Source organism: Hakea prostrata, chromosome 8 (genome assembly GCF_041222555.1).
Source record: "Hakea prostrata isolate BN-2017 chromosome 8, UWA_Hpros_2, whole genome shotgun sequence".
Lineage (NCBI taxonomy): Eukaryota > Viridiplantae > Streptophyta > Magnoliopsida > Proteales > Proteaceae > Hakea > Hakea prostrata.
In genome coordinates this window covers 52,243,864-52,267,245 of record NC_142607.1, presented here as the reverse complement: position 1 = coordinate 52,267,245, position 23,382 = coordinate 52,243,864, and the positions used below count along the sequence as shown (strand labels likewise).

At 37.7% G+C, this 23,382-nt stretch overlaps 1 protein-coding gene across 1 annotated transcript in view; it reads left to right on the top strand.

The window, feature by feature from the left end:
• The window catches only part of LOC149008534 (haloacid dehalogenase-like hydrolase family protein), a 161,345-nt gene that overhangs the window by 92,588 nt on the left and 45,375 nt on the right, over positions 1-23,382 (top strand). Inside the window, exons 16-20 of the mRNA XM_089166055.1 lie at positions 14,326-14,523; positions 19,441-19,545; positions 19,688-19,752; positions 20,790-20,878; positions 22,950-23,112. Coding sequence (XP_089022181.1) covers positions 14,326-14,523; positions 19,441-19,545; positions 19,688-19,752; positions 20,790-20,878; positions 22,950-23,112 — 620 coding nt within the window. The remainder of the gene's footprint in view (positions 1-14,325; positions 14,524-19,440; positions 19,546-19,687; positions 19,753-20,789; positions 20,879-22,949; positions 23,113-23,382) is intronic.

The following is a 23,382-nucleotide window of genomic DNA, read 5'->3' as shown; positions in this document are numbered from 1 at the left end:
TATTGAGCCTGGGAGGATGATTTTGATTCACTACGGTTATGCGGCACCATCACACGACTAAACTTCAACAATTCCATCACCTTGAGGACAAGGTGATTTTCGAGGGGCCGGTGTGTTGGACCCTAGGATGAGGGCCTTGGGAATGAGGGTTAGTTAGGGTTATTTGATATAATAAATAGAGGGAAAGAGGGAAGAGAGAAAAGAGGGAATAATTAGGGTTACCCTAGTTAGGGTTACCCTAGGGATGAGGCCATGTGGAATGAGGGTTAGTTAGGGTTATTTGAAATTATAAATAGAGGGATAATTGAGGGTTATAAATAGAGGGACAAGTGAGTAGAGAGGATATCGAATGTTTTATGAGAGTTGTTGGGACACCACTGTGAGGTGTGGGGGTGGCTGGCACCATAGAAACCAGTGTTATCTTGTTATTTCTTGCATTCTTGAATGAATTTTTGGGAAATATTATTAGGGTTTTAACATCTTGTTTCTGTTATTTATCTTTTAAGACATGGTTTTAGAGTTGTATTTGAAAACAATTCTTTGGTTTTGTATCTGGGTGATACAGTTTATGGTTATGGTTTTCTTAATAATGGTTTCATTGTATTGGATACAATTGATTATTCATTTAATTCTAGTAATGCTTTTGTTTGCCAAAATACTGTGTGTATTAATTCTAATTTGTGGCATGCTAGACTAGGACATATTGGCTTAGATAGGATGAACAGGTTGGCAAGAGAAGGTCTCTTAGGCCAAGGTTCACTATCTCGATTTGCCAACTTTGTGAGTCATGTCTAGCAGGAAAAGCAACTAGAAAACCATTTAAAAAGGCTTTGAGAGCCTCTCTTCCTTTAGAACTTATCCATTCAGATGTGTGTGGACCCATGAATGTGCATACTAGAAAAGGACAGGCTTATTTCATCACATTCATAGATGACTATACACGGTATGGTCACATTTATCTAATTTCTCATAAGTCAGAAGCTCTGGAATGTTTTAAGAAATTCATGAGCTTAGTTGAGAATCAGTTAGATAAAAAGATTAAAACTCTTAGAACAGATAGAGGTAGAGAGTATCTCTCCGATATGTTCAAAGTGTTATGTGATGAAAAGGGGATATCTAGACAACTTACTATTCCAGGGACTCCACAACAAAATGGGGTTGCTTGAGAGGAGGAATAGAACCTTGCTAGACATTGTGAGATCCATGATGGCGCGGCAAATCTACCCATCTCTTATTGGGGAGATGCTTTGCTAACTGCGGCCTATATCCTCAACAGAGTTCCAACCAAATTGGTTCCTTACACACCATATGAGTTGTGGACCGGAAAGAAGCCAGATTTGAGTTACTTGCGCGCGCATGGGGATGTGCAGCATATGTTCACTCTACTTCTCACCAATATGGAAAGCTTGGACCCGAGAGGAAGAAAGTGTATCTTTGTGAGATATTCCGAACCCTCAAAGGGCCATGTCTTCATTGGACTAGATGAGAATGAGAGGAGAACGGAACTTGAGTCTAGGGATGCAACATTCTTTGATAATGATTTTCCATCTCTTTCAGAAGTTAACAAAGAATCATTGGAATTCTTTGAGATACAAGATAGTGGTCTTGTCACTCCAGGGATTCAGATTATGGATAATGAACCTGGGGTTCATCCAGAAGATCCTAGTGGGAGTAGGAGTGCAGATGTGATAGCTACCTTAGACGGTGAGCGATCTGACATGCACTTGCGCCGTAGTGGGCGCGGGCTAGTTCCTCGTCGACGTTTCGACATAGAGGATGAAGCCTACATGGTAACTCTCGAAGAGATTGACCGTGAGATGACTTCGGATTGATGAGCATTAACCAAAGAGCGTGCAGGAAGCTCTTGCGGGGTCAAGCTCAAAGGAATGGTTGAAAGCAATAAAGGAAGAGTTGGAGTCGATGAAAGTTAATCATGTCTGGGACTTGGTTGACTTGCCGCCAGGCCGAAAGGCAATTGGGAACAAGTGGGTTCTCAAGATCAAAAGAAAGGCGGATGGATCTATTGAGAGATTCAAGGCTCGTTTAGTGGCTAAGGGCTACATCCAACGAGAGGGCGTTGATTATGAGGAAACTTTTTCCCCTGTGGTTAGGTTTGCCTCAATTCGCCTCATACTAGCCATTGTTGCTCAGTTGGACTTGGAGCTTTATCAGATGGATGTAAAAACTGCTTTTCTCAATGGAGAACTTGAGGAAGAGATCTATATGGATCAACCTCAAGGCTTTGAAGCAAATGGACTTGAGCGCAAAGTGTGCAAGCTTAAGAAGTCCATATATGGCTTAAAGCAAGCATCTAGATAGTGGAATTTGCGCTTTCACCAAGCTATGATGGAAAATGGTTTTTCCATGCTTGAGGAGACCACTGTGTTTACACCAAGAGATCTGATAATAATTATGTCATTCTGACACTGTACGTAGATGACATACTTATGGCTAGCAATAACAAGGAGCTATTGGAAACCATTCAGAAATGGTTGTCCTCCGTATTTGATATGAAGGACATGGGTGAAGCAAGCTATGTGCTTGGTGTCAAGATTGTCAGAAATAGGCAAAAGAGATTATTGGGTTTATCTCAAAAGACCTATATTGACAATGTCTTGACGAGATACCAGATGCACAACTTCAAACCATATGATACTCCAGTGGAGAAGGGTTTGCATTTGAGCCTTGATATGGGTCCTAAGACTCCAGAGGAGAAAACCAAGATGGAAAGAGTTCCATATTCCAGTGCAGTGGGTAGCCTTATGTACGCTATGATGTGTACTAGACCGGATATTTGTTATGCGGTGGGTTTGGTTAGTCGGTACCAATCAAACCCGGCATGAAAGCACTGAAAGCGATCAAGAGGATATTGAGATATCTCAGAGGAACGAGTAACTACATGTTATGTTACCAAGGATCGGATTTGCGGTTAGTTGGCTATAGTGATGCCGACTGGCCTGGTGACATCGATGAGCGCAAATCAACCTCTAGATATGCTTTCTTGCTGAATGGCGGGGCCATTTCGTGGTGTAGCAAGAAGCGAGCTTTGTATATCCCTCTCAACCATGGAAGGCGGTATGTGGCATGCTCAGCTGCGGTTCAAGAGGCTGTTTGGTTGAGGAGATTCCTTCGACATACGTGGATTGTGATGACATCCAAAGAGGCTGCCCTTGTCTACCTTGGGATAGTACGGCAGCTCTTAGCTATGTCAAGGACCCCAAGTATCATGGGAAGACCAAACATATACAGTTGAGATATCACTTTGTTAGAGACATTACATCAAGGAAGAAAGTTGTACTTAAGCACATATCTACTAGTCAGATGGTAGCTGACCCTCTTACCAAACCTATAGCCAAGGATGTTTTTATTTCTCATGTAAAATCCTTGGGCTTGCGTAGATTGTGACTTATTTTTGTACTGAGACTTTCTTATTAATGAGTAATATGAGTTCATTCCAGCATTTTTTTTATTCACTTTCTGTGTGAATGTGTTTTGCTAGCATAAAATAGGATATGTCAATAGGTAAGAGAATGGCTCACTCACACGAGCATTCGCCTCTGGCGCCTTGGAGGCGAGCAGAGATGAGACAGATTGTGAATGACTTTATGTAGGTCAATTCATAATCATGATGTCGCCTTGATTTGGAATCAAGATGAGTTTCTCTATTGTGAAGAGAATCGACATGAATGTTCCCACTATTCATGTTGCCTATAAGAGCCAGGTGCGAGTACTTTATGTGGTGCTAGGGTGGCGACAATAAAGAAACTCGGGTTAGGCGCAAGAGGTTGCAACTAGACTAAGACCTGTATGGTGTTGAGATGGACATATGTTCTATTGTATATAGAATGCTCCACCATAGCACATATATCATACTATGTGTGCTTAGCGATCATTGGAAATAAGAGGATGGATCCCTGCTCCTCTCATTGTGTGAGTCCTGGACCTTATGGTCCATTAGTGTTCTTAGTGACTTTCGACGACATCATGAAACGAAGGGTTGATGTGGCTACTTTGGGGTGTTACCTATGGTCATGATTGATTCGACCTAAAGGGGCACTATCGGGAAAGGAGTCAATCCTAAGTGTAGTGATGGTCTAGGGCGAAAGGAAAGGTTTGATTCAACTGCACACTAAAAAGTGTTTGCTTTGGCGCCAACCGTATGTGTTACGGATAGTAAACATTTTAAGGACAAGAAGGTGATCTCTCGAGGGATCAAGATACCTTTAGTCTCGGTGAGTTTGAATAAACCTAGGACACCGTGTTATACTAATGCTTATTTGATTTGTTTCTATGAGTGATGTGCCATTACGGCCTTCTCGGGAAGGTTTCTAGTTTGGGGCTCACGCGTGCAGGTATATCACCGGTTGCACAACCCATTTTGCCAGTATGACTTGTGGATATTAGTGTCTTGGACACAGGTGGTCTATGTATCTGGGATACATAGTGAAGAGATCAATATATATGTATATTTGGGATATACATGTGTGTCTGGGACACAAGAGGTCTATGTATCTGGGATACATAACAGAGAGATTGAATATGTATATCTAGGATATACATGTGTGTCTCAGGGACACAAGAGGTCTATGTATGTGGGATACATAGCGAGAGATTGAATGTGTATATCCGGGATAACAAGTGTGACGGGACACATTGAAAGATTAACACTTGCCCTTGTGCAAGTGGGAGCTGTTGGAATTTATTAATATGATTAATAAATTAAATGCCCAAGGGCAATATTGGAAACTCACTATTAGGGCGGTTACAAAATAGGGTTATATATTTTGGTAACCACCGCATTAGTGAGTAAGTGTGTGATTCATTCGCACGAGATTTATCTCTGAGAAACGGCGGCTCCATCTCTCTCTTCCTCTCTCTTAGAACCGCAGGCTTGGAAATTTTTTCCTTTCCTCGCTTTTGATCTTCATTCCATTAATCCACGGCATTTGGGTTGTGGATATCATTCCCTTTCCTAGTGATTGTGGAATCTCCCCGGTTAAGCTTTGGTGGTGGAACGAGAACGTGGATCTAGACTTCCGCTGCGAATACTTCATAAAAGGAAAAGCGAATTCAGGTAAGGAATCTTTCCCCCGTCAATTAAACAATATTGATATATATGGAGTATTACCAACAGTGTTGTATCTTATACTTTATGTTGATGATATATTGATTGCTTGTGTTGATTCTAGTCTTATTCAAGATGTTAAGAACAAGCTGAAATATGAATTTGAGATGAAGGATCTTGGGACAGCCAAGAAAATTTTAGGGATTGAGATTTATAGGGATAAGGGGGAGGATACTATGTTCATTGGTCAGAGGTTATATTTATTGAAGGTGCTTGAGAAGTTTAACATGCTTAATTGTAAACATGTAAATGTTCCTTTAGCTGCACATTTTAAACTTTCGAATGATCATTGTCCTAAGAATAACTTTGAAAAAAGTGAAATGTCAAAGATCCCTTATTCTAGTCTTTTAGGTTCTCTTATGTATCTCATGATATGTACTAGACCTGATATTGCTCATGCTGTTAGTGTACTGAGTAGGTTTATGTCTAATCCTGGTAAAGAACATTGGCTTGCTCTCAAGTGGCTCTTAAGGTATTTGAGAGGTACTGTTCATAAAGGTTTAGTGTTCAAGTCCACACCTGGTGATCTTATTCTTGAAGGATATCTTGACTCGGATTATGCCGATAATGTAGATAACAGAAATCATTATCTTCCTATTTCTTTCGTTATCCGGTAATTGCATCGGTTGGAAGGTGCAACAACAGCCTATAGTTGCTTTGTCTACTACCGAGGTCGAGCTTGTTGCTTGCATCCGAATGTGTTAAAGAGAGTATATGGTTGAATGGTTTGTTGTGTGAACTTGGTATTTTGAAGATTAAACCTGTTGTCTTTATTGATAATCAGAGTGCTATCTTTTTATGTAAGAATCCTGTTTATCATGACAGAACCAAACATATAGACATTAAATACTTCTTTCTCAGGGATAAAATAACTGATGGTTCACTTTTAGTTGAAAAGGTAAGTACTGAGCATAATCCTGCAGACTGTGGTACTAAGTCATTGCCTCTTTCTAAATTTCTACATTGTCTTGATTTGTTGGGAATTGGTGATGTTGTCTTTTAGTACATATGTTTTGTAGTTTTGAGTTGTATATTATTTGTTTTTTGGATTGTGGTGTGTGTCTTGTTGTTATTTGATTGTTTATCAGGTTTTGCATTTGTTGCAGTTTTAGGGGAGATGCTGCCCAAATTTTTATAACTTTTTCTCTGTTTGTCTCAGTTATAAGATATTTGCCTGGTGTGTGCATGTGTGCTCTTCATAGTTATATGAGTGAGTTATGAGTTATGAGTTATGTTTAGGGTTTTCTCTCACAGTGCGATCTGTTGCATGGTGTATCTGCATGGAGTCATTAGTGTTGCATGGTTAGTGTGTGTCTAGGTATTTTGCATATTTTATTTGCTTTGTACTATGGTTTTCTTTTGTCTTGTGTGTGCAGGTATACTTGGATGATGACGGTCGCATCCAGCTCACTATAGTCATTTTGGGTGTACAGATTAAGGGGGAGATTGTTATGGGTAATCTGGTATTTGTACTGCTTTAGTCATGAACCGAACCGATTGGGTTCATTTGGTTCCAGGCCTATTGTTTATTAGAAGGCTGGGTTGGTTCAGGGGGGTAATATGCAAATCTTTTTTTCATTTTGAGATTTCTCTCTGTTCTACGGGTTTTCTTGGAGCTCTCTTGAAGGTTCGTTCATGGCCGTCGTGTTCGATTGCCTGTAGCTCTGAATATCCTTGGTTCTTGAAGGAGGTGATATAGGGCTTTTGATCGCTGGAGTATGGCGAGCACTCGATGGTACTTTGGAGACCTATGGTTGCTTGTATCAGGTGTATTTGTAATCTCTTCTTTCTTCTTCTAAATCTGTAACTTCCCAAAGGCTTAGTAAATTGGATTCATACCTGAATCCCGGAGAGTAGGCATATGCCGAACTCCATAATCATGTCTTCTTCTTCTCTGATGTGTGAATACCCTTGCATGTTCGGTCCACAAGATTTTAGGGTATGAGGTTTGATAATACGATCACAGCAGGTTATCCCACGGAGTGGGTCTTGGACAAACTTTACCCATCTGGAACCGCTGACTTTGTCCACAATTAGTTTTGAAACTAATTAACGGATTTTTCAGCATCTTATCGATTGTGTGGGGTATTCCATCTATTCCTCTACTGATAGTGGGTGGTATATCTACTAAAAACTTAGGCTCATTAAACCATTTAGGGTTCATTGTACTGATTGTACATCCCGTATCTATTATTCCAATCAAGGAAACTATCTTATTGCCAACTTTAACTTGGCATTCCACCTCAATGGATTTTAAATCTTCCTTTGTTTGACACATGGGAAGCTGTATTTCTTCGAGAATCTGGGCTGAGGTGCTTGGTTTGTTTGTAGAACCAAAACCTCCTTTTCTCATAATTTCAGGGCCAATACCATAATTTGGTATAATTATGATTTAGGCAATATTTTCTCCTTCGGGGATAACTATCTCTTTATTATTGTGGTTCATCATACAAACCTTTATGGGGTCTGTATAATCTGCATTTAGTACTCCCCAAGGATTTGCACACCTTGTGAAGCATAATAAGATCTATCTTTGATTATCATCCCAAACTTATTACTGATGGTATAAGTAACAAATGTCTCAATGATAGTTAACTTATGGGGTTCAAAGATACAATCATATGGAATAAATATGTCATATCCTAAGCTGTATTTTGTAGATTTTCGAGGATGCAAAGCTACCTCAGAAAACCATCTGATATCAGGGTCTGGATCTTCAGCTATTTTAGCATTGATAATTGCTAATTCATATTGTAATAGTTCTAGCTTAGTAGAATCTCTTTTTTCTTGTAATTATGGGATAGTAATTTTACTTTCCCTTTCTTTAACAAAAATTACCGAATTATCTAAATAAAATACACATCTTTCATTAAGGCAATTTCTGCATTGATATCTTAGGTCTAATCCAGGGTATTTTCTACAGCCTGAACAAGCAATATGGTATCTTCCACCTTTGTGTTTCCAAAGATGTTTATCCTTTTCACACTAATTTTTAACCATCCTAATGTGTAAGACTGAGGGATTAACTAATTGGTTAATCAAATCTGGGTATGGTTCGTCATCTTCTTCTTGAGTACCTGGTATTTCTACTGATACAACGCTGTATACTGATTCTTGATCTGACATCTCTTGATCTACTACAATTAAGCATTCATTGGTATTTTGTACTACCATTGCTCTTTTGCTATCTGTATTAACTAATTTGGGACATTCTTTTACCAAATGACTGGTATCTCCACAATTATAACATGCCAATCTAGTCTTATAATTCCTATTGGGATTATATCTTCTAGCATGTTTCTGGGGATCTAGGAAAGGCTTTTTCCTAGTGGATCTTCTTAAATACCAATTTCTTTTTTCTTGGTAATATCTTTTTCTGGGTTTCTCATAATAGCCTATTTGAGGTCTTCTAGGAGCTTGGATATATCTTGGTTTTCTCCTAGGTCTATTTTCTTGATCTCTTTCACCAAATGCTTGTGTAGTGAAAATATCTTTACAGAATCCGAAATCTGTACTTTGGAACTGTCTTTGTATTTGTATAAAGGTACATTCTTCAACTAGTTTTGTAATTATATGTGTGATTCATATACACACATTATCTTTTGCTGGATCACCATCTACTGGGGTCCAACTATCTTGTATCTTTGTTCCAAGGGGTCCTGGTAGTTTTTTGAATAACTTGTCCATTATCTCCTTAGTAAAAATATTACCACTTATACTCGTATAGTACTAATACAACTTAAGGAATGGCTTTATATATCTGTAGCTTTGGAGACTTAACTGTTCTAGGTTAGTTAAAGCCATAGCCTGGACCTTCGTTTGTGCACTATTGGGATCTTGTCCAGTACACATCATGTGGATGTAACTTGTAAAATTGTAAGGGTTTACCCCTAGGCTTACAAGTCCACTATATGTTTTAGGATATTCTGTTTTAAATCTTTCCAAGTTAGCTTTCATGGATTCTCCTAAAAAGGTTTCCAAATATCTATACATCTCTTCTGCAGACCAATTACGAGTTTCTTTAAAGAATACGTTAACGACATTCTGCTTCCAGACATCTATGACACTGTCCCATCTCTGAGGGTCATGGTGTCCTAGGTTTAGTAACCTTCATGTTCCTGTGATGGAGTCTAATCCTAATCTAATTGGAGGTTCTACAGGCATTTCTCTTCCACGAGGCCTAATTATATCTCCTGGTCCAATCTTTTCAAGATCATAATCTAGTTTTTCTATCTTCAATCTAGGTTTGTCTCCAAACTTCATATCTGAATTATCTGGTCCAAATGGCTTATTAGGGTCATATGGGGCTCCTTGCATGTTCATTCCTACATGATTATCTTTATCTAATTCTTCACCAACATCTTCCAAATCAGAAGGAATCTGGTTCATATCTACATCTTGCCTATCCATTCTAACTCTTATACTGGAATTAGATGATTCAGGGATTGATTATGTGTCATCTTCTTTAGTAGGCTCATCATCTGTTTTTGCTAAAAATTTAGATTCAATTTCAGCAGCTTCTTTATGGATATCGTCTTCAAATACGATCCCACGTCTTTTGAGAACATCTTCTGCCATTAACCTCATTCTCTCATCTCCTCTTTTTACAGCTCTTTCTCTAATTTCACGGAGTTTTCTGCTTTCTCTGTCCATCAAATCTACTCAAATTCAGATCTGATGCTATTACTATCTTCATCTCTTCTATCTGTAGATACTCTTTGTTGAGTTTCCAAGTAATTATGGAATCTAAGCAAAGTGTTACCTTGTGAATCTTGGTACAAGGTATTCTCCGTCGGAGTAATTACCTTATTATCTTTTTGGTGGATGAGTTGTGTGACATCCCATTCTAATCCTGCCAATTTTATTGGATCAATCATGGCTGGTTTCTGTAAAGCTATATGTTTTGATGCTATTCCTTGGATAACATCATCCATCTGGACATTAAACTTAAGTGTAGAATTATTAGAGGTTTTATCCATAAATCTTACACAAACCAAAAGGTTGTGTCCAACATAACTCTCATATAGTCTACACTACAAGAAAGACTCATATTCTAAATAATCTTTTGGTTAACTTTTCAAGGTTATCTATTTTTGTATCTATCAAAGACATTCTTTTCCTGAATTCTTCAGATTCTTGCTGCCTTTGATGGCTCATCTTTTGGGCTTCAGCTTCTAGTTTTTCTAGATTTGCTAAAGTTTGCCTTTCTATATCTTTAGGTTCTCTTAATCTTAATTGGTGGATCAATTCTCGTATTTCATCTTTGGAAGGAATTTTTTATAAATCTAAGGCAAGGATTATTTTCCTATAATCTTCAATCTTATGATTTATGTAATCTAGATTCTTAAGAATCTGAGTATTATCTTTCACTAAATTAAGAGTTTGATTTATCTGTTTTAATATCTTATTTTTATCTCCTATGATATCAGCTATTTTATCTATTGTATTTTGGATCTTACCCCAATTATCTTCAAGACTTAGGCTCATGCTAATAATTAGATCCATGAGAGAGTTAATTATTTAATTAGTATCATCTGAATCTCTCACATGCAGCCTATGCCTGAAATGTATAGATTGGAAATAACATCTGATCTTATATCTGTCCATAGTAGTGACAATTTGTCCTACCTTATCTGAAACTTCAAGACCAAGATAATCTAATCTTTTTAGATCAGTCATCATTATACCAATTTTCGGTATCTGTAATTTCATTATTATCTCCATAATCTAAAGGGAATAATCGGAATCTTATTCGCTGAAATAGAAATCTTCACGACCTATTTCATACCTATAACATATCTCATCAACAATTTCTTCAAATATTTTTAACATAAGAAATTGTTTTATCATGACAATGATTATGAAAGAAATATAATCAATCATTTCTTCCAAATAATTATCCTAAACATCTTTCAAGAGTTGGTAAGGTATACTTCCATCCTGTAGCTATATATCTTTGCACGTAAGGATCTAAATCAAAATGAATATTTTGATAATTATCTAGACATTTTTCAAAAATAATATCTTTTACTTCATCAGGAAGCTTATGTAAATCTGAATCTTTACTATAAATTATAAATCTAACAAAAGACTTATAATAATCTTTCATAAAACTTGTCCGTAATCCAAATTCATTGTAAATGGCTAATCTATCTATAAGCATAAAAAACCTTTGGTTAATGTAATACATCAAATAAAACTAAAGGCTTGTTTCATGTTGTAATTATGCAATTCAATACTACTACTTACACAGTCACAGAAATCGTAACTGCTCTGATACCAATATGAAGGAGGGGGAGGAGTCCAGAAAGTTTTAAGTTCACTGGATTGAACTATGCAAACCTAAGAATTAAGATATGAACTCCTCTGTTTTTTATGCTTATAGACAGATTAGCCATTTACGGTGAATTTGGCTTACAGACAAATGAAATCTCAAAAGAAAAACAGATTGTTGAAGCTCTTGAATCACCCATTCAACAATACATAAAATCTATTGACGAAATGATGGTGAAAGTTAAAGAGCTAATAACAGCGGAAGATGGTGGACCCAGTTCATCCAATTCTTCAAAATCAGATGGCTCGTAGAAGATTCCCCAGAAGAGATGAGTACAACAGGAGGTTTAGAAGAATAATAATTGCTGAACTTGGAGATCTCCTCATTCCAAGGTGGGTAAACAGATATGGCCAGATAATTGGACGGAAGTTGAAGAAAAATAAGAAGGTTACTTGCTTTCTCAAAAAATATGAGAAAAAGCATGAAGATAAGATAACAAAGAAAGCTATGAGGAAAAGTCGTGCCCGCATCATTGACATGATAGAAGATCAACCTCTTAAGTTCAACGAGACTATTGAAGAAATCATCAGTCTCGCATCAGAAGATTTTGAAGTAGGAACAGTAATTGTCTAAAGACACTGCTGGCGTTACAGCTGACGTTGCAAAGATGATGCTGACATTGTTGCTGACGTCAAAGATACTGCTGACGCCATGATGACGTCATCAAAAGCTGCGATGTGACTTTAGGATAAGAAAATCTGAACTGAACGAATCATCGTTCATATAAGATTCTCTTTTATCCTTTTATCTTTTATCAAATTACTTTTTATGTTTTTTGAGTTCCGATGTCTATATAAGGAACATTTGCGTTTGAGTAATGTATCTGTTTTAAGTAGGAAGGTGTCGAAAGGTTGTAAGTTTGTAATATCTAGCTAATGTTTATGAAGTACCTTATTCCAATATTGCACTAATCTGTAGAAGATCCAAGCGTAGGAAGACTGAGTCTTCTTCTGTAAGTTTCTCTCCTTATTTCTTTTAAGATATGGGCTTGTAGTAATGGAGTAATTATGTATTTCATATCATTTTGCATGCATATTCGAGGTGGATAACCGTGGAACATGCCTACAGTAGTGCCTCTGTTCTTGGTGACGGCCACCATTGCATACATGTAGGAATATCTGCATATTCCATCAATAATCCTAGATGAGTAGTTTCAATAATAACCGAGGCTAGGTGTATGCGCAGTTGAGTACAGGTTGAAAGAGACCCAACTCCAGTGCTACCTAGAATTGGTGAAACACTGTTACGAAAGCTGATGTTAAATAATCCTAAGAATTATTCAGAAGTTCAGATGACTATTTATAACCCCGTGGAATAGTCGGTGAGGTGCCTGACGGTCTGAAAGTCTGTTTGAATCTTAAAGAAAGAGTAGAGTTAAAGGACCCTATCTGATAAAGCCAGAGGAATAGGCTATAATAGTCAAGGACTGGGTAAAGGCCTCAGCAGAGCCGTGAAGGGCAGTGAATGTAAGTCTCGTTGTACCGGCAAGGTTGCAGAGGTACCAGATGAGTCTATTGATGTAAGCCTCTCTTGGCCTAAAGAGACAAAGACCATTGATTTGGTTGGGTTACTCCTCGAAAATTTTAAAATTTTCACATGACCTTGCATATCATTCTAGTGTTGCATCCATGCATTTAGATCTCAAAAAGAGTTGAAATCTGGTTGAGAGTAAACAGAAAGGCATTCCTTGGCCCAAAAGGAAATGCAGAAAGCATCCCTGCTTTGCAGTGCAACTTCTAGAGCGGGCTTGGCCATAAGTCTCGGTTGGTTCAATGTAAGTATGCAGGAGCCCTGTAGGCCTCGTGTTTTGCGTCTGTTTATCTTAGATATACTGATTAAAATACTCTGAGGGTATTAGGCATAATTGCATATAGGTTTGCTTAGTTCGATCCAGCGAACTCAAAACTTTCTGGACTCCTCCCCCTTTGGGCGCTTGGTTGTGAGATCTCCTTCTATTCTTCTTCCACATAGTGAAGATCTCTTCATCTTCGCCCGTGGATGTAGCATACCACATTGGTGTGCGAAGCATGTTAAATCTCTGTGTTTTGGTTTTGTTTCTATTTCAATTTGTTATTTCGTGGTGGTTGTTTTAACAGATCTTCATATGGATCTCCCAATGGGTTTGGGCCAGCCCAAAAAATTGTTGCTGCATCTCTTTGTATATGAGTCCAATTACAATTTAGTAGAATCTCTTGAGTGCTTCAAATATTCCTTAGGAAACAAAATATAACCTTAAGAAACAGATAACTTCTAATTAATAATTTCCTTAATAGAATTTGACAGAATCCATAATAAATGGGCTATAGCCATTCAGTATGGCTCAATCACAAGATCTTTCTTGGGAAAGATTTAAGTTCACTTCCATGATATCAAAATCATGTTAAATGGGTAATTCCTGACTTTCAAACATGAATAATGAAAAATAATGGAAACAGTCCATGTGATGACTTCAAATTCCAAAGGAAATCAGCCATGATGTTCCATGCATGCAGGATCTCCCCTGAACAGAATATGGACGTTCTAAAGAAGAAACATTGGTCTGAGTTTGTGGTACTCCTAGAAGATTTCTTTTTCGCTCTCTTTTCCAGGACATGGGGGTGGGGGGTTACATAGTGCATGATGTATTTAGCATTTTTCTAGCAATTATTTTAATTGAAATGTTGTTTTCTTGGTTATCTTAATGTGTTTCTTTTGGCTGTAGCTTTTCAATAAGTGCTTGTGCATATATTTTTTGTGGATGAATACTTGTAAATATTAATGGTCATTAGTCTGTTAGTATTTATTGCTATTTAATTATCTACATTATGGTTCTCAATTTTTTGTTTGCTTGGAAGAAACTTAAAAGGGAAAAAAATTTACATTTCAGGATCTTGATGATTTTGTGGAGGCAGCTCTTCTGTTTTATGGTGAAAGGAAGATGTTAGACAACACTCCTATTCCTCTCTCTTTGGAGAAAGATAATGATCCCCGTCTTTTGACTTCTCCTTTGAAGTTTCCAGGGAAGCTAGCAGTTGATGTCTTGAACAATAGGCTGTTTATCTCTGATAGTAACCATAACCGCATTGTGAGTTTTTTGACTTACCTTAAATTGAATACATTTTTTCCACTATCTTGGAATAAAACATAGATTTCATAAATTCATCTAAACATGGTCAAATTTCAGAATTTCTTTTAGGCCAGGTTTGGTATAATTTCTATTTTAATTTTCAATTGATCTCATGAAACGATCAACAAATAGATTTTTTTGGGGTAAAAATTCAAAGTTGTTTATGTATATCAATATGAAATATTTCAAGAATTAAAAATCCATATGCTGGTTCAATTTTGGAGAATACATTCACTATTATTTTTTAGGAAGGGTGGTCAATGCAAAGTTGGCCTCGAACAGGGGAAATCGCAGCCAGGATCAGTACAATAACGAAGACCAAATTAAATACCTAAATCCTTTTGCCTTCTTTTCTTTCTTTCTTTCTTTCTTATTTTTATTTATTTATTTGTTTATTTGTTTATTTGTTTTTTAATTCCTTCTATGCATGTGGAAGAAGAACATAAGAGGATAAGTAAAAAGATGGGTAAAAGAAGAGTGGGGTTAGGGGGATGGGTTATCTAGGCCAGGGTCTCTCATCCACAGCTATCTCATCCATTTAAGATGGATTACTCTGTAAACAGTGGAAACAGGCCTCAATATCTGAATTCTCTAACAGCCTTTTTTCAATTGCAATGAAAGGGCTTCAGCCAAAGCTTTACAATATACAGAAACTACTAATTCTGAGTAGAAACCACTTTGTTAGGAATGGATCTTCTCAGCAATTACGTCAGAACTAAAATGGAAGCTAAACTGAAATTAGAAACTAGGTTTTATAAATAAAATGCAAATTAGAAACCAATAAATATGATTACTAAAATAGAAGCTAAACTAAGCTTCTAGATCTCCCAAGAATAAAATCTCCATCAGCTATGACACTGTTCACATGAACAGTGTTTTGGTGTCTTTTTGGTCTTTTTAGAAGACCCACTAGGCTGGAATGACTTGGCCCAGTTTTGGTCCATCTGAAGCTGGTTGTTTCTGCCAAGGTTCTATATCAGTGGTGGTAGCAGCAGGATAGGAGAGATAGCAGTGGTGGTCATGGGAGTGACGACAGTGGTGTTGGCGATCATAAGAGTGATGACAGTGGTAGTGGTGGGTGTGGTGGTGGGATAGTGCCCATGGTGGTGGTTGTGGCAATGGGGTGATGACAGGGCAATGGTGGTCATGGGAGGTGATGGCAATGGTGGCATCATGATGATGAGACCACTAGTGGAAAAAGAAGAGAGTGATGTTTTATTTTTAAGATGAGCTTACTGCTTTGCCTATCAAATAAATCTTGTGAGAGTAATCAAGTGAATGGTTCGAGGCCTTGCAAGATTTTGCCAAGATCTTGATATTTTGAAATACCGAGTTAAGATCCCTTGCGAAACCCAGAGGCTTGACTTAGCCCTTTTTATGCCCCCTCTCATCGAGTTGAGACGAGATGTTTCGTTTTGGCTCCTCTCGACCCCTTCTTGCTGTTCTTCCATGTTTGACTGGATTTTTGCCTTAAAACTATTGGATCTTCCCCTACACTGCGTTCTGCGGCAACACTCTACTTAGCTCATTTACAACAAGTATTCAACAAGAATCAAATGATTTTGAAACCATTCTTTAAGGAAGGTGAGTTTTCTTCCCCAATTTCTTGTTTGTTCAAATAATATGTTCTACATTAGGTGTTTGAGTGTGGATTAAATGTATTTGAATATCTTTGCTCGGTCTATAGTTTCATGGAACAGAAACTATTTTTCTGTTATTAGTTTATTTTTTGAATTTTTAAACAAAAAAATATTTTCTGAAGAAATTAAAAGTAAAAAACATGGAAATACTTATATTTTGAAAATGATTGTAATATATGTTAGACTCCATAATGACTTAGACATTGAGGCTACTTAACAAGGTGGAATAACTCAAGAAGAAAAAAGGAACTTTGAATAAAAGTTGAATAAGAAACAATACATTCTACCAGCAGTAGGTGATTCCTACGGCTACCCAAGAGCAATAGCTCTCACATAAACTTTCTCAATGCTCAAAACATGTCTCTTCTATTCTTCCTTCCCCATATTTATAACAATTACGTTCCTACGAGTATTAATTAATGAAATCATCCCAATTCGAATAGGACTCTTCAAAAGTAACTCTGAATTCGAATAGGACTCTTCAGTAACTTGAATGTAATATGACTCTTCAATCTAATCCTAAAAAGTAACCTGAATACAATAGGACTCTTCAAATCTGCCAATCATTTCCTTCCCTAGAATTTAGGGATTTGCTTTATTGTGTGAATGTAGACTCGTGATACTAGGGACCTATCAATACTCCCCTCCAACGGTTTCACCTTGTCCTCAAGGTGAAAATCTGAAAATCTCTTCTCATTGGGGTTTAATGGAGTGGGCTTGACCCAAGGGGGTTTCTTTGGGGGTCTAGCGGCCCAGTCTTTGTGTCGGGTTTGTTTGGGCCTTAAGTTTGAGAGGAAACATAACCGATTGAGGCCCAAATAACACAATCTTTGGCTCATAGGGATTGGACCAAACCCACAAACCGGTTTGAGGTGAACCGAACGAACCCCAAAAACCCTAATACTCCATCGTCTTCTTCCTTTCCTGCGAATAGAATTTTTAGCCGCCGCCAACTTGCCGTCGATTGTACTCCGGCGTCTTTCTATGCTTCTTCACTTCACTGCATCTCGATTTTATAGCAGAATATTGCTCCTCCACTCTGGTCCGGTAGCTATCTTCACTCAATCCTATCTTCATCTTTTTGTTCCACGTTTGGTGATGCGTGACTTCCGTAGCCGGCGATTACTTCATCCTTCATTCGATACTTCTCAACACCCTTGTTGTTGTCTATCTCCAAATTTGATGTTGGTTGTCTCCGTCGCGCTAAACTCACACCTCGGGGCTTCTTTGAATCCCATCCAAGAAAATGCCGTCCAATTCTTGTGATAGATCCAGATCAAGTGCCTCTCCTTCTGAGTGTTGGATCGCCACCCCCAACCACTGCTCTTTCTCGATCTGGTTCTCCCAAAGAAAAGAGAAGAACCTCTAAAATCCATCTCTGAACTCCTCCTTCACCAGAAAACAAAGGTAATGCCATCACCTCCCTGGATTGTTACAGCTCTGATACCATTTGTTAGGTACCTGAATGAGGCTACTTAACAAGGTGGAATAACTCAAGAAGAAAAAAGGAACTTTGAATAAAAGTTGAATAAGAAACAATACATTCTACCAGCAGTAGGTGATTCCTACGGCTACCCAAGAGCAATAGCTCTCACATAAACTTTCTCAATGCTCAAAACATGTCTCTTCTATTCTTCCTTCCCCATATTTATAGCAATTACGTTCCTACAGTATTAATTAACAGAATCATCCCAATTCGAATAGGACTCTTCAAAAGTAACCTGAATTCGAATAGGACTCTTCAGAAGTAACTTGAATGTAATATGACTCTTCAATCTAATCCTAAAAAGTAACCTGAATACAATAGGACTCTTCAAATCTGCCAATCATTTCCTTCCCTAGAATTTAGGGATTTGCTTTCGCTGTTGAATGTAGACTCGTGATACTAGGGACCTATCAGACTCCATAATGACTTAGTCATTGATTTTAGTTAACTCTTGTTCATTGTTGTATCCTTGGGTCTCAATTCTCCTTTTCAGCCTTTTGCTTAAAGGCCTTGATCTCTTGTTTTCCTTCGTTTAACATATTTTTTATTCATCCAAAAAAAAAAAAAAAATTAAGTACCAAATTTCAGCCCTATTTGAGCCCTAAAACTCAAGGAGATGGTTCCTTGATTTCATTTGAATTGAGCAGGATTTTTACGGATCTCAGCCAAGATCTCATGAGATCTCCCGAGATCTGGGTCGAGACATAGAACTCAAACCATGATCAAGTGAAATTGAACTTCCAAAACAACCCCTCAGTTATTTCAGAAGTTCAGTTCCTCTAGATTCTACATCACTGAAATAAGGTCCAACTATCAAACCTAACAATTTCCAAAATAGAAATCACCCACCCAAGATTGAGACAGAAATCTTACCAAAACAGCCCATAGAAACTTCGTTATTAATTTCTGATCCTTTACTGGAAATTTTCTCCATAATGCACATATACTTGTAAATTTCTTTCGCTCTTTCAAAAATTTTAAATTTCTGGTCTTCTTTGAGATGCTGACTTCTATGCAAATTCACTTACAGAATAGAACTTGTACAAATATACATCTTATATATTTATATACACACACACACACACACACACACACATATATAAAGACATTTGGTGCCTGCTTGACATACACATGTTTGGGGAACTGCCTAGGAACTAGGAATCAGGCCTCCACATGGCTTAAAATAGAGAATACATATAGAGAACAACGATAGAAGGGTTGGTGGATCTAGTCTAATGTATGCCTTGGGTGCCTTTGGGGCCATGAGTTCGAGTTTGGACCTCTCCAGGTGCCTAAGGTTGCATAGATGCCATGGCAACTATGGTTCTGCCTTAACTTCAACTAAGGCTTCAGTTGCTTCACTGCTTGGATTGGGAGATCTAGACTCTGATCCTGATTGGGATCGTTTGGGACTGGTTGGGTTCTTAATTCTGATCCCTCAATCCTTCATCAGGAAGCTTCTCTGGATTAGCTTCCTCGAAAACCTTTCCTCAATTGTCTGTGTATGTGTGGTGTGTCAAAATGCGTTGATACATCACAGTATTATAATCAATAAAAATTTTTGTTTTAACAAATAATGAAAAGAACATCTATATAGTCGTGTATGTTACTATTGTACCTCTTCAAAGTACCTTTTATGTTTTCCTTTTTTTTTTTTTTTTTGGTGAATGGAAACCTTTATTAAATTTCTTGACAATTTTTCTTTAGAATATCTTATATAGTGCTTCACCTTGTCATTATGGAAGTTAGGTAGTAACAGACCTCGATGGGAATTTTATTGCTCAAATTGGTAGTACTGGAGAAGAGTCTTTAAGGGATGGTACATTTGAAGATGCTGCCTTCAATCATCCTCAGGTAAGTGTTATTGTCAAGTGGCAACCACCTGAAAATATGATTTAAAGATGTATTCAACTCAGGGATGTACGTTTGCATACGAATTCCGTAATCATGCTTTTCATGTTGGTTACATAAAAATCTTAATATGTCTTTGTTGTAGGGACTGGCATACAACCCAAAGAAAAATCTGCTGTATGTTGCAGACACTGAAAATCATGCCTTGAGGTATATTCAAGCTTTTCAATATATGTTTTATGTCTATAAATCGGTTTTGACCAATGAAAATCTTAAAGCCACTTGGGGGAGAGAACAAGGGAGACCAAATAAATCAAAGGCAATTATATTTAGTGTCTTTTTTTAAAGAAATTATGATCATGTTCTTCATCAATTTCTTTGAGGCTTTTCACACGAAAATCCAAAATCATTATGATTGTATTTCTAATTCTACTGAAGGTAAAAACATTGAGACAGTTAGTTATTTCCAATATGAATCAGGTAGGAGTAGGACGGGTACTGATAGGCTATTGATTCGTAGAGGAGAACTTGTTTACATCCACTACTCATAGGCTTCTACGAACTTGTTTACATCCACTACTCATAGGCTATTGATGTACATCGTTCTGCATCCTTCCTAACAGCTTGACCTTTGGAAATAAAGGTTGTCAAGAGCAGTGCCTACATGTCACCTTGTTTTCTAACCCTCTTCAATGCCTTGGTTTGCTAAGGTCCATGGCAACCATGATTGTTGCTGTCGCCTTGCTTTTTGGCCTCTCAAATGCCTTGGTTTGCTGAGATGCCATGACAACTATGGTTCAATCCTTAGTAGGTGCTGGGGAGTGCACTATTGTGCTACTATACCCTTTGCCCTGAGTGCCACATGTTGGTGTCATATGTAGATCTGTATGTGTCTGGGTGGGTCTAAACATGCGCTGGGGTGGTTGATATACATTTCCATGTGCCCTTCCTAACAGTTTAAACTTTCGGATACTTGTTTTAATTTGGATGAAGGTATTTATGCTGATAACATGTGGTAGGACTTTTTAGCTACTCATTAAGCATCTATATGTTAACCAGTCCTCCATAAGAAGCCAAATTACATAATTGGTTTAAAAGTTGGAAAGAAACAAGCACCCAGTGATTTGATTTCTCCATATGTATTACTTGCTCCCCTTGAAGTCTGAATATCACGCAACACATTTTAGATCATTTCTTTTAATGAATATATAATGATTTATTTAAACATCTTCCCCTTGCTTCTGTAGGGAGATTGATTTTGTCAACGAGACTGTGCGTACTCTGGCTGGAAATGGAACCAAAGGTTCTGATTATAGAGGAGGAGGGAAAGGCACTACTCAGGCAAGCCCACAAAGACATCTGCATGCTTCTTCTTTAGATTAAATCTGTCTTGGTTTATGGAAATTGGCATCCACAGCTGGTATGCTCAGAATAAAGATTTACATATGGCATTGAATCAGGTTTTATGGGTTCCTGGCTATGATGGTCAGAACCTTATGACCCATCATTTACCTGAACCTGAATCTGAACCAACCCAGGAGCCAGAAGAGGGGGGGGGGGGGAGTGAAAAAATGGGTGAGGGACAGATAGACCTGATTAAAACTGGCAGGAGATAATGGGAAGAAATTGTTTAGACTTAAAAGTAAGGGAATGAAGAAAGGAGTTAAAATGTCTGCTGTAGAATTGAAGACCACTAACAAGGGCTTTTGTAACAAAGTTAGATATCACCAACCAGAATCTACAACGAAGAGAAGAGAAATTGGGCCAGGGAGGGGGTGTGCGGGGAGGAATCCTATAGCCCAATGCTATTATGGCCTACCTTCACCCCCTGTCATACTAAAAGACAACTACAAACAAATATAACTAAAGTAAATACCAATGACTTAGAATCTGACTCAACATGACCACCCACTCTCTAATGAATGCATATACTCTCCTCTCCTGGTACAGTATTCAGGTTTTCCCTCAATTGCTGGAGCATATATACCAAAGACTCCAACTTGGAACTAGAAAAACATATGTTCCAATCTTTAACACATATAGTAGTTGTAGATACAAATGACCATAGAGAGGACTTCATTCCAGTAGCCATATCAATTTGAGCACACCAATCATCAACATCAACAGAAGAGAATAAATTTAGAAAGCAACAAATGAAATAGCAGCAGAGAAATTAACCTGCAATTCAAAATATCATAACGGCAACAACCTAACCTGAAGGAAACAAATAATAATCTTCACAAAGAATACAGATACGGTGCAGCATAGGATTCTGTGGACCATTAGTAAAAATGCAGGCTGCTTAGGTTGCTATGAACCACCAATAAAAGTGCACCACAGGTGGTTGGGAACCACATAAACAGTAGCATTAGTTGGTTTTTTCTATCAGCTATCAGATTTGTCTGAAATTTTAGGATATTGATTGTCATTTTCCATCCCAAATCCTTATTGAATGCAACTACTAATTTCCCTAAGCAGCATGGCAATGAAACTTTTAAGATCTGAAAATGAAACCTTGTGGTACTATAAATAAATAGGGTCTTAACTCTTAAGGAATGAAACTCAAGGGCTTGGGTTTCCTAAAGGCTGGTGGATACCCTGCAAGATACCGCACTGGAGATATGAAGAAGATCAACTCTATGGTTTTGGATTGTCATTATCACCCAGAACAGGGTAATGTGAGGGTAGGTTCAGAAATTTAGCAAGAATTACTCAACTTCCTAAAGTAGGATCTAGATATGATGCTAGATTTAGCAGACCAGGAAAACCTTATTGAAGGCAAAGTAGTGATGCATTGGCTGAAAACATGAAAAAACCTTCTGTAGTAGCTACGCAAAACTATGCCACAAAAGTCCCTGGTTGTTTATATTTGATTCTTGATCAACTTGGGTTTCAGCAGTGAGCATAAGAAGAATAATACAAGTAATTGAAGATCTTTTTGCCTCCCTTCTTCTGCTTCATTGTTTTGATACCATAACAAAGAGGGAAAAAGAAGGATAAAGAAAGAAGAAAAGGCGGAAATTCTAGAGGCATGATAGTTTAAGAATAATCTTTATCATGGCCTTGGTTTATCAGTTATACTGCTATTAAGGGTCCTACTAAAAGACAGCTTAGTACCATAGTAAATAACAATGGTGTAACACAAGCTGTGGCTTAATATGGACTTCCACTGGATTCCCACTCTCAACTTACACTCAAACACTCTCCTCCTTACAGTACAATATTCAATGGCTATGTCACTTGTGTAGCAAGAACCTAATTGAACCCAACCCTATATAAAATTAGGCCTTACTCTTCCTGATTGATAAAGTCTATTTGCATGCTCTCATGTAATTTTAATATAGGTGGTTTCAGATAAACTTTTCTGTTGAAAATGTCAAATTTAATGTGCCTGTTGTCCTTTTCACTTCAGCTTCTCAACTCTCCATGGGATATCTGCTTTGAACCCAATAATGAGATAGTTTACATTGCAATGGCCGGCCAGCACCAAATTTGGGAACACAATACTTTAGATGGGACTACTAGAGCTTTCAGTGGCGATGGTTTTGAGAGAAACATGAATGCACGAAGGTAACAATGTTTGTTAATAAACTCTCAGTAAGTGATGATATTTTCATGCTCTCAAAACATTTGTGGTTCTGAGAGAAACATGAATGCACGAAGGTAACAATGTTTGTTAATACAAACTCTCACTAAGCAATGATATTTTCATGCTCTCCAAATGTTAGACCTTGCTCTAAATGTTACTAAGCATTATCTTGTTGGGCATTATAGTTATGTTCTTGCTGCTCACACTAGAAATCCATAAGCAGGGCATCTTCAATATTCTTGCTGCTTACA